Consider the following 10,780-nt stretch of genomic DNA (forward strand, 5'->3'; position numbering starts at 1 on the left):
CGATTATATTTCTTTACTCCACTGTATGAGGATATTGGAAATATAAATTCCTGGGAAAACCTGTGGGCCAAAGGGCTGTGTAATTTTTGTTTTGATTGACAGTGACAAATTACTGTATGGAAGGGTTATTCCAGTTCATAATCTACTAACAGATGGGCAAGAGCCTATTTCTCCCTTAGTCAGTTTGCTGGGTTTTTGCTTTTCTTTCCTTCACTTACAGTTCTCAATTTTACCATGCTTGATCTCTGCTGCAAATAAACACAAAGTCATCTGAAATTAGGTTTGCTTCTCCTGAGAGTTGAAGGTGGAGAGGATTCCTCTGCAAAACCAGCCCGTTCCCAGGGGAGAAATCAATTGCATTGCTCAGTCTCGCAAACACTGAGAACTGAAGCCATGCTACTCTGAGTACATTTGGTTAAACTTTGGCTTGTTCGTTCCTGAGTGTTGTCCATATGGAAGTTAAACAGTGTTTATTCCTCAGGGTTATGTTTTCGAAGGTTAAATCTCTGTGTAGCATAACGTGTAAAAAGCACTAGCACCATTGTCAGTAAGAAGAGCTGCCTGTGTACCGCGAGCTCTTCACGTAACAAGGTGTCGGGGACTTCCTCTGCACCGGTTGCAGATGGCGAGTTGCCCTACCCTGTGGCTAACTGGCTGTGTGATAGTTCATTCTATGCATACACTATGCATTTCTTAGACAGTCTCTATTGATTAAACTGTAATTTAAAATACATAGCAGTTATTGACATTAATTTTTTTTCAGATGGTATTTTTATTTTAATTTTTTAATTTTTTTTATTTTTAAACAAAAGAATCCAAAATTTATTATGTAGGAATGACAACAGTAAATTTAAATGCCATCATGTGTATTCCCTGTGCCTTTTTTAAATTATTGTATTTTAGGCTGTCGGGTACAAGTGCAGATCATGCAGGGTTGTTTTATAGATACTTACATGGTAAGGTGCTTTGCTGCCTCCATCCCCCATCACCTATATCTGGCATTTCTCCCCATGCTATCCCTCCCCAACCTCCACACCCCCCACTGTCCCTCCCCTAGCCCCCCTCAACAGACCCCAGTGTGTGACGCTCCCCTCCCTGTGCCTATTTGTTCTCATTGTTCAACACCCGCCTATGAGTGAGAACATGTGATGTTTGATTTTCTGTTCCTGTGTCAGTTTGCTGAGAATGATGGTTTCTAGATTCATCCATGTCCCTAAAAAGGACACAAACTCATTGTTTTTTATGGCTGCATAATATTAAATTACTTATGGAGGTGACTTGGAAACTAGGTAAAAATACAAAAAAGACAATATGGCACCTGCAAGTTCGCCACCCAGAGATGACCACTGTTTGTGTGTGTGTTTTTGTTTTTTATTCAAAATTGACTTTGCAAAAAAGATACACTTTTACAATATAAGCTTGCAACTTCTTTTTAAAAACATCTGTAGGCTGAGCATGGTGCCTTATACTTCTAATCCCAGCACTTTGGAGGCCAAGGCAGGCAGATCACTTGAGGTCAAGAGTTTGAGACCAGCCTGGCCAACGTGGTGAAGTCCCCGTCTCTACTGAAAATACAAAAAACAAAAAAAAAAATGCTGGATGTGGTGGTGGGTGCCTGTAATCCCAGCTACTTGGGAGGCTGAGGCAGGAGAATCGCTTGAGCTTGGGAGGCGAAGGTTGAAGTGCGCTGAGTTCATGCCCCTGCACTTCAGCGTGGGCAGCAGAGTGAGACTCCGTATCGAAAAAAAATTAATCTATATATTAAAACAAATATATTTTATATATTTAATTATGTATATTTATATCTATATATATTTATTATATATAAGATATTAAAAAATTATTTGTGGAGTATTTAGTATGTGCTAAGCACTTTGATAAATGCTTTGAATGAAGAGATGTTACTGTATCTGACTCTTGCTCTGTAGTTTGTGTGTGTTTTTTAAAAATTGCAATCATATTATACTTATAATTTAGTAACCTACTTTGCAACATGTTAGAAATAGATTGTATATATTTCCTCTGTCACTGAATGTTCTTCTGCAGCATAGTTATGAATGGTCATGTCTTATTTCCCTTTTTCCCATCAGTTATAAACAATGTGATGAACAGGCTTCTGCATCAACCTTTGGAGCCCACTTTCTTTAGGATTTTCCAGAAATTACCTTGCAGGATCAAAGGGTATACAGCCAGTGCTCGACTTACGACCACGATTGGTTCAAACAGACCGGTCGTAACACGATTTGGTCGTAAGTTGAGTAGGCTATATGTACAGTACTGTGAAATGATGTTATAAAAATCTTTAAGTCATATTTTATCATAATTTTCTTTCATTATTGTTATATATCATAATTTTCTTTGTTCATTTTATGCCATTTGTATCATCTCTACGCCATTTTGTTTCTTATTTTTACATTCGTCAGGTTTAAGTAAAACACTGCATTACCAGTAGTAAAGGTTGACCTGAATGCTTATTATGAAAGCATTCTTGTCAAATCTCATTTTTAAAACGCCACCTTAACTTGTGGTAAAGGCGCAGCCTTGTGTAAAACTGTGGAATATTCACAGATCACTGAACCACGGTGGTCTATGGTTTGAAGTGAAAAACCACGGCACATGATGAGTTTTGAAAAGCAGAAGAGTATGAACTATGTTAAGTCTTAGGGTTAAAAAGGACTGTTGCCAGGTATTTATTTATTATCATTGTAAACAGAAAAGTAAATCATCACAATTTTACGTGACTTTCCATGGGATACAAATATGTAGCATTCATCATAAAAGATGTCATCTGGATATCTTGTTCAAATATAATTTAAACTTAGTATGTTCTAATATTGTTAAAGATATAGGGATATAAACCACTCACATTTTAGTAAGAAAGGCAAGAAGATGACTAATAATGATATGATATAGCATATATGTTTACTGTCCTGCACTGTCGTACGCCCAGCTGGGCAACGTTTGCGCTGCCAGACGCGGAGCAGTCGTGGCTAGCGATTGTGGTGGTAAAGTCGAATGGTCGTAAGTTGCATGGGTCGTAAGTTGACCAATACCTGTATGCACTTTTAAAGCTTTTGATACATATTGTCAATAATAACTAGTCACATTTATGTAACTATGTATATTAAATATTGCTAAGTAAAACATTAACAGCTTGGACAAGTGGAAGTTTGCTTTTCTGTTTAAAATCAGTATTTGCTGAGCAAATAAAATAGCTAAGTAGTGTATGCAAATAATGGAAAATAGCACATTATCAACATTAATACACATTACAGATATATTGCAGCTGTAATGCAAATTTTTTGTTTTATTGAGATGGAATCTGGCTCTTTTCACCGAAGCTAGAGTGCAATGGCTCGATCTTGACTCACCACAACCTCTGCTTCCTGGGTTCAAGCAATTCTCCTGCCTCAGCCTCCTGAGTAGCTGGAATTGCAGGTGTGCACCACCATGCCAAGCTAATTTTTATATTTTAATAGAGATGGGGCTTTACCATGTTGGCCAGGTTGGTCTCGAACTCCTGACTTCAGGTGCCTTGGCCTCCCGAAGTGCTAGGATTACAGGTGTGAGCCACCGCACCGAGCCTGAAAATGTTTTAAAGAACGATATCAACTTTCATTCTTTCAGTTATGGACCAATTATTATATGAATGTCAAAGTAACACGATATTTATTTCTCCTTCTTGGGCATGTCTGTAAAATATTTTTGACATGCATACCAATCCATCATTTCAAGTGTATGAGAACAGAACTTTATAGGTGTCCTTAACTTAGATGGAATAGAACCTGTTCACAGGTAGTACGCTTTCTGGGTTCTTGCCTATATTCCATAAATGGCACACGAGGAAAAACTTACAAGTTAATTTGATGCTGGCCGAGAGGATGGTAATGAAGCTCTTCTGTTTCTTTTTAAGAATGTGCTTTAGGCTTGAACCTAATGAGGAAGCAGATAGGGTCGGGTGGCTGATTAAGAAGCCACATTTAGGAAGCTATGATTTTCTTATCTCAGCAAAGCTGGGAGAGACAAAATCCTAGCACAAGCACTGATTTATGGATAAGGCCGGTTACTGGGTGGCTCTGAGTCAACCCCCTTGGAAAATAGCTGTGTACCACTCTTTATCCTCAATGCATTTCAGCAAATGCCGTTTGAGGACCTAACTTTGAATAGCCATGTTATTAGAGCAAGGGGTACAGACAGAAATAAGAGAATCTTCCAGTCTACAAACAAAACCCAAGACCTTATCATACATGGCATGACATAGAAGGGAAAGGATTTACTTCTGAGAGACCTGGAGAAGACTTCAGAAACAAGGGGATGGCTGAGTAGGGTTTTGAAAAGTGAATAAGAGTTTGCAGATATATGCTTGAAAAATGAAAAACAGAAGTGCCATAGGATCCAGCCATCCCACTCCTGGGTATATGTGCAAAGGAAATGAAATTAGTATGTGGAAGCGATATCTGCAACCCCATGTTCACTGCGGCACTATTCAAAATAGCCAGGACTGGAATCAACCTGTGTCCACTGATGGTAAATGGATACAGAAAATGTGGTGTATATATATGTAATGGAAAAGGAAGGATATTCTGTCATTTCTAACAACATGAATGAGCCTGGAGAACATAATGCGAAATACAATAAGCCAGGCACAGAAATACGAATGCCACATGGACCTCACTTGCATGTGAAATCTCAAAAGTCAAATACATAGAGGCAGAGGTTAGTAGGATGGCTACCAGGTGCTCAGGATTGGTCAAAAAGTACAAAATTTCAGTTAGGAGGAAAACATTCAAGATCTGCTGCACAGCATGGTGACGGTAGTAAATAATAATGTATTGTATACTTGAAAATGCTAAGAGAGGGGCCAGGCGTGGTGGCTGACACCTGTAATCCCAGCACTTTGGGAGGCTGAGGCAGGCAGATCACTTGAGGTCGTGAGTTTGAGACCAGCCTGGCCAACGTGGTGAAACCCTGTCTCTATTAAAAATACAAACACTAGCTGGGCATGGCGGTGGTGCCTGTAATCTCAGCTACTTGGGAGGCTGAGGCAGAAGTAGCGCTTGAACCCAGGACACTGAGGCTGCAGTGAGCCAAGATAGCACCACTGCACCCTAGCCTGGGTGACCAAGTGAGACTCTGTCTCAAAAATAAAAATAAAAAATTAAATTTAAAAATTGCAAGAGAATAGTAGGTTTTAAGTGTTCTCATCACAGATAAAAGATAAATATGTGAGGTAATACATGTGTTAATTAGCTTGTTTTTTTGTTTGTTTGTTTTGTTTTTAAAGAAATGGAATCTTGCTGTGTGTCCCAGGCTGGTCTCAAACTCCTGGGCTGAAGCGATCCCCACATCTTGGTCTCTCAAAGTGCTGAGATTACGGGCGTGAGCCACTGCGCTTGGCCTAATTAGCTTGATTTAGCCATTCCACAATGTAGTCGTAATTTAAAACATCATGTTGTACACCATATATATATATGTATGTATACACACACAATAATAAAAAGAGAGTTTGCAAAAATATTTTCTATACATCATGCTATAGCAGAGAACTTTTAGAATTTTTCAGTTGCAATCATGGGTGAATTTATAATAGGCATTTTTTTTTAGACAGAGTGTTACTCTGTCACCCAGGCCAGAGTGCAGTGGCACCATCTCGGCTCACTGCAACCTCTGCCTTCCAGTTTCAAGCAATTCTCCTACCACAGCCTCCCAGGTAGCTGGGATTACAGGCATGCACCACCATTCCCAGCTAATTTTTGTATTTTTAGTAGAGATGGGGTTTCACCATGTTGGCCAGGCTACTGAAGGAGGTCTTGAACTCCTGACCTCAAGTGATCCACCCACCTCAGCCTCCCAAAGTGCTGGGATTACAGGCATGAGCCACTGCACCCAGCCTAATAGTCTTTTGCCATTAAGGCTAACATGCAACTTATTTAAAACTTTATTTTCTTAACAATAGAATGAGCATTGAAAAAATAGAAAACTAAATGAAATATCCCATATTCCCTTCTTCTAAGTACTATTTCTGGATACATGTATTTAAAACTTCTTTAGTATAAAACATGGTGAAACTAGCTCTCACGAGGTCTGCCTTGTGCCAGCATGTCATATACAGTTTCACCAGTCAGCTAATGAATATTATCTCCGTTTCACAGATGATATAGCAGGGGGGTCAGAGAAACTGAGTAACCTGTACAAAATCATGCCGCTTGTAGGTGGAGAACCAGGATTCTAACCTGGGGCTGTCTGGAGTGAAAGTCCTGTGATTTCTCCAAACAGGTCAAATTAGCTTTGGCAATATGGTTATTGCCGCTAGGCTGATTGAGTAAGAAAGGGCTGTCGTCTTAAGTACTAAATATGCTCACACCTTTTAAACAACCTCGTTGATAGTGTGTATCTTTTAGGTGTCTTTGGCAATTTCACTGAAAAAGACTTCTTATTATTTTCCTTAGTCTCCTTCAGTAGCAGTTTTTATTGGGGGAACATTCCAGTTATGGTTTGGCTGTGTCCCCACCCAAATGCCATCTTGAATTATAGTTCCCACAATTCCCATGTGCTGTGGGAGGGACCTGGTGGGAAGTCATTGAATCATGAGGTGGGCCTTTCCCGTGCTATTCTCGTGATGGTGAATAAGTCTCACGTGATCTGATGGTTTTATAAAGGGGCGTTTCCCTGCCCAAGCTCTCTTGTCTTGTCTGCCACCATGTGAGACATGCCTTTCACCTTCTGCCATGATTGGGAAGCCTCTCTAGCCATGTGGAACTGTAAGTCCATTAAACCTCTTTCTTTTGTAAGTTGCCCAGACATATCCAATTGCCATACCAGTTGGGTACGTCTTTATCAGCAGCTTGAAAATGTTCTAATAAGTCCCTTTGTGGCATTAGAGTGTATCAGTTCCCACTGCTGCTGTAATAATTTACTGCAAACCCAGTGGCTTCAGGCAGCACAAATTCCTCAGCTGACCTTCGGTTCTGGAGAATAATTGCTCCCAGAGATGTCTGCATCCTAATTTCCAGGACCCCTGAGGCCACGACCGGGGAGCTGGATCTGGAGGTTGGAAAGCTGAAGTGGGTCTCCCAGGCTGAATTTAAGGTGTCCGCAGCTGTGCTCCTTCGTGGAGGCTCTTGGGGAGAATCTGGTTTCTCTTCTTTTCCAGCCTTGAGGGGCACCCACATGTCGTGGCTCATGGCCCTCCTCTATCTCCAGAGCCATCGGGCTGGTGGGTTCTTCCTCATTCTGAACTTGACTCTCTGGCCTCCTTCTTTCACTTGTTTATTTCTTTTTATTTTGAGCTGGAGTCTCGCTCTTGTCCCCAGGCTGAAGGGCAGTGGTGCAATCTCGGCTCACTGCAACCTCTGCCTCCCGGATTCAAGCAATTCTCCTGCCTCAGCCTCCAGAGTAGCTGGGATTGCAGGTGCCTCCCACCATGCTCGGCTAATTTTTGTGTTTTTAGTAGAGACGAGGTTTCACCCTGTTGGCCAGGCTGGTCTCAAACTCCTGACCTCAGGTAATCCGCTCACCTAGGCCTCCCAAAGTGCTGGGATTACAGGCATGAGCCACTGTACCTGACCACCCTCTTTCACTTGTAACAACCCCCGTGGTTATGTTGAGCCTGTCTGGATAGTCTGCCAAAATGCCCTCCCCTGTCACAGCCTCATGGGTCCCGGGAATTAGGATGTGGACATCACTGGGAGCAATTATTCTCCCTTCCAGATTCATGTCCTTCCCATATGAGAAAAATCTTCATTCTGCCCCAACACCTCCCAAAGCCTAGATCCATCACCCATGGTGAGCCATCTCTGCTGGGTGGGCTTTTCTACGTCTCTCAGTGTTTTTGGAAAAGTTCTTACAGGTCTGTAGTAAGAAATTCCAACAATATAAAGTGTTAGAGAGTGAAAAGTAAGTCCCACTCCCGTGCCAGATCTTTTTGTTTTGTTCTGTTGTTGTTTGTTTGTTTGTTTTTTGAAACAGAGTCTCGCTCTATTGCCCAGGCTGGAGTGCAGTGGCATGATCTTGACTCACTGCAACCTCCGTCTTCTGCGTTCAAGTGATTCTCATACCTCAACCTTCTGATTAGTGGGATTACAGGTGTGTACCACCACATCTGGCTGATTTTTGTATTTTTACAAAAATAGAGATGGAATTTCGCCACGTTGCCCAGAGTGGTCACAAACTCCTGGCCTCAGATGATCCGCCTGCCTTGGCCTCCCAAAGTGCTAGGATTACAGGTGTGAGCCTCTGTGCCCAGCCTTTCCCAGATCTGTAGCCTTCCAGGTCCCTTCCCCAGAGGTTACAACAGTTGTTATTTTGTGTACTGTCACAGATGTTCTGTGCATAAAGAAATGTGTGCTTATGGTTTTTGTTTTTGTGCAAGAATCTTTTGTTCACCAAGATGCACTTTTTTTGGCCAGCCTTTCTGTGTGAGTACACACTCACACAGCTCCAAAAATAAGAGCCGGCCTTCACCAATGCACACAACCTACAGGTGACTTCTCAAATTGTGCTACTTTTAGCCTTGCTGGAGCCGTATGTATTATTGTTGGGCTCAATATCTGGAGCCTGAATTTATAGCAGTGGAATTCTAGGGTGCGAGTGACCTAGATAGAGAAAAAGAAGACAGGATCTGCTAATTTACATGACAAACACAATTCAAAACCCTATAAAAGGAAAGATCAGTTTCTTCTCCTGTAACTATCTTGATAGAAACAGCTTGTTTGAAAAATCTAACTGGGTGAACTCCAGTTAGATCTGGTCTACTGGGTGATTCGTTGGCCATAGTCTCTTGACATTTTTAGTTGACCTTGGGAGTCCTTTCAGGGAGCTGCTTTTGATGAGCACATCATTCAGCCTGAGATGGACAGGCCTAATGCCCTGCCCTGCCCGTCTGTGCTCATGAAATGTTCATCAAGGAGGCAGGGCGTGGACTCACCTGCTGCCTCCCATCTGCACGGGGGCCTGTCACTTGGAAAACGCATACGCCCTTTGCAAATTCCTTCCCCCTTTATGCCCTCAGCACCTTGTGTTATTTTGGCCCTCATTCTAGTTGTGCCTTTCATAATTCATCACCCCTGCTGTACTGAACAGTTCTAGGATGTCATCAAGGTGGCCTTGAGGATATCCTCAAGGTGGTGCCTCTCTCTCCCCTGTTTTTGTCCCAAGCTAGCATGGTGCCTGCTGGTGGTGCTGAACAACGGGACTCATTTGGAGAGCGCTTTTTTTGGTCATGAATTTTAATGATTCCAGGTTAGCCCATTTCCTAGGAATGATAAGCTTGGCTTTGATAGATGATGGCTAACAAAAGTTTTTATCTGCTAAAGTTTAGGATGAATTAGTTGAAGGACAGCCCTGGCAACAGTGGTGGGGCCTCCCGTGACTGCTCCTTTATTGTGGTGATACCCATTCTGCTCTTCAGGAGAGGTGGATGCAGCTAAGCATGCAGCAGAACACGGCTCCCGTGATCCGGGAACATCGGCGTTTCAGATTCTTGCCTGGGAATGTTGGTGAAGGCTGTGGCTGGGGCTCAATTCTGCTTTGTGACTGTCATCGCTTTGCAGGCCACCGAATCCCTTTTGGAATCATCTTTGGTGGAACTGATGTAAATGAAGATGCCAACCAGAAGGAAAAAAACACAGTGATGAGAAGAGTTCTCGAGGAAGCCAGGTAATACTTGTGGGAATCTCACCCATGTCAAACACTTAAACCCTGTGGATGGAATTCATTGAAATGGAAAGACCAAGGGAACATTGTCGGGAAGGTTTACATCTTACCACTCAAAATCAATTTCATGTAACCTTTTCTTTTATTTGCTACATTTGTATTCTGCCGCCAATAGTCATTCCTAACAGGTTATTTCATGTAAGTCTTTAACTACAGTTGATATTAGAGAAGCCTCTTTAGAAGGGTCTGCATGGAGCCGGGCACAGTGAGGCACGCCCGTGTTCCTCGGTACTCGGGAAGCTGAAGCGAGAGGATCACTTGAGCCCAGGAGTCCAAGGCTGTAGGGTGCTATGGGTGCACTCTGGCCTGGGTGCAAGCCCTCTTCTCAAAAAAGAGGTGATCTGAATGTAGAAAACACGGAACACAGGCAAACTCCAGCCTTATCGGCACACAAGTTAGGATCTAGTTTGCGTCAGGTTTGCCCAAGTCGAATGTGTTTGGCATGGCTCTTATCTATAATATAGCTTTCTGAGAGAGAGATATAAAATATGCCATTTGCAAGAAGGGTCACCGCCTGGATTTCTAAATGGTGACTCAGTCCTTTTCCTTGGGTATGTCCCTCCATTTGTCCCGGGAACCTTAGAGATAGCTGCTGTGAGGACAGCGCTCGGTGCTCTGAGTGGTGCTTCTCAAAGGGGTCACTGTGATAGTCCTGGGGGCTACCCTGCACATCTCTGGTCCCAGACACCACCCGCTGGCAGCACCCTCCAGGCACCACAGCTACCCAGCAGGTCTCCCTATAATTCTAGTGCCCCCAGGGTGGGGGAACTTACTATCCCCAGTTGAGAATTTCTTCCAGTGCTGTACTCCCCAACTTTATCCACGTCGAGGTGGTGAATGTAGGTTCATGGGAGGCTGTTGTCCAGGACTGGCCCCTGCACTGGGCCCCAGCAGACCAGCCCAAAACAGAAAGGACTCACTCTTGCTGAGCGCTGTGTAATCCAACTGAACTTTGAAATGGGGCAGTTTTCTTTTTTCTTTTCTTTTCTCTTTCCTTTTCCCTTTCCTCCACTCTCTTCCTTTCCCCTCCCCCCCCCCCCCCCCCCCCCCCCCCCCCCCCCCCCCC

The 10,780-nt window shown here is 43.0% G+C and overlaps 1 protein-coding gene across 4 annotated transcripts in view; it reads left to right on the forward strand.

The window, feature by feature from the left end:
- GLT1D1 (glycosyltransferase 1 domain containing 1) overlaps positions 1 to 10,780 on the forward strand; it is a 116,858-nt gene that overhangs the window by 21,296 nt on the left and 84,782 nt on the right. For all 4 annotated transcript variants that reach the window (XM_032244169.1, XM_032244177.1, XM_032244170.1 and 1 more), the window contains one exon: positions 9,552 to 9,657. In XM_032244169.1, the coding sequence (XP_032100060.1) occupies positions 9,552 to 9,657 (106 nt within the window). The remainder of the gene's footprint in view (positions 1 to 9,551; positions 9,658 to 10,780) is intronic.

Source organism: Sapajus apella, unplaced genomic scaffold (genome assembly GCF_009761245.1).
Source record: "Sapajus apella isolate SASKATOON/1434 unplaced genomic scaffold, GSC_monkey_1.0 scaffold2, whole genome shotgun sequence".
NCBI classification, from domain to species: domain Eukaryota; kingdom Metazoa; phylum Chordata; class Mammalia; order Primates; family Cebidae; genus Sapajus; species Sapajus apella.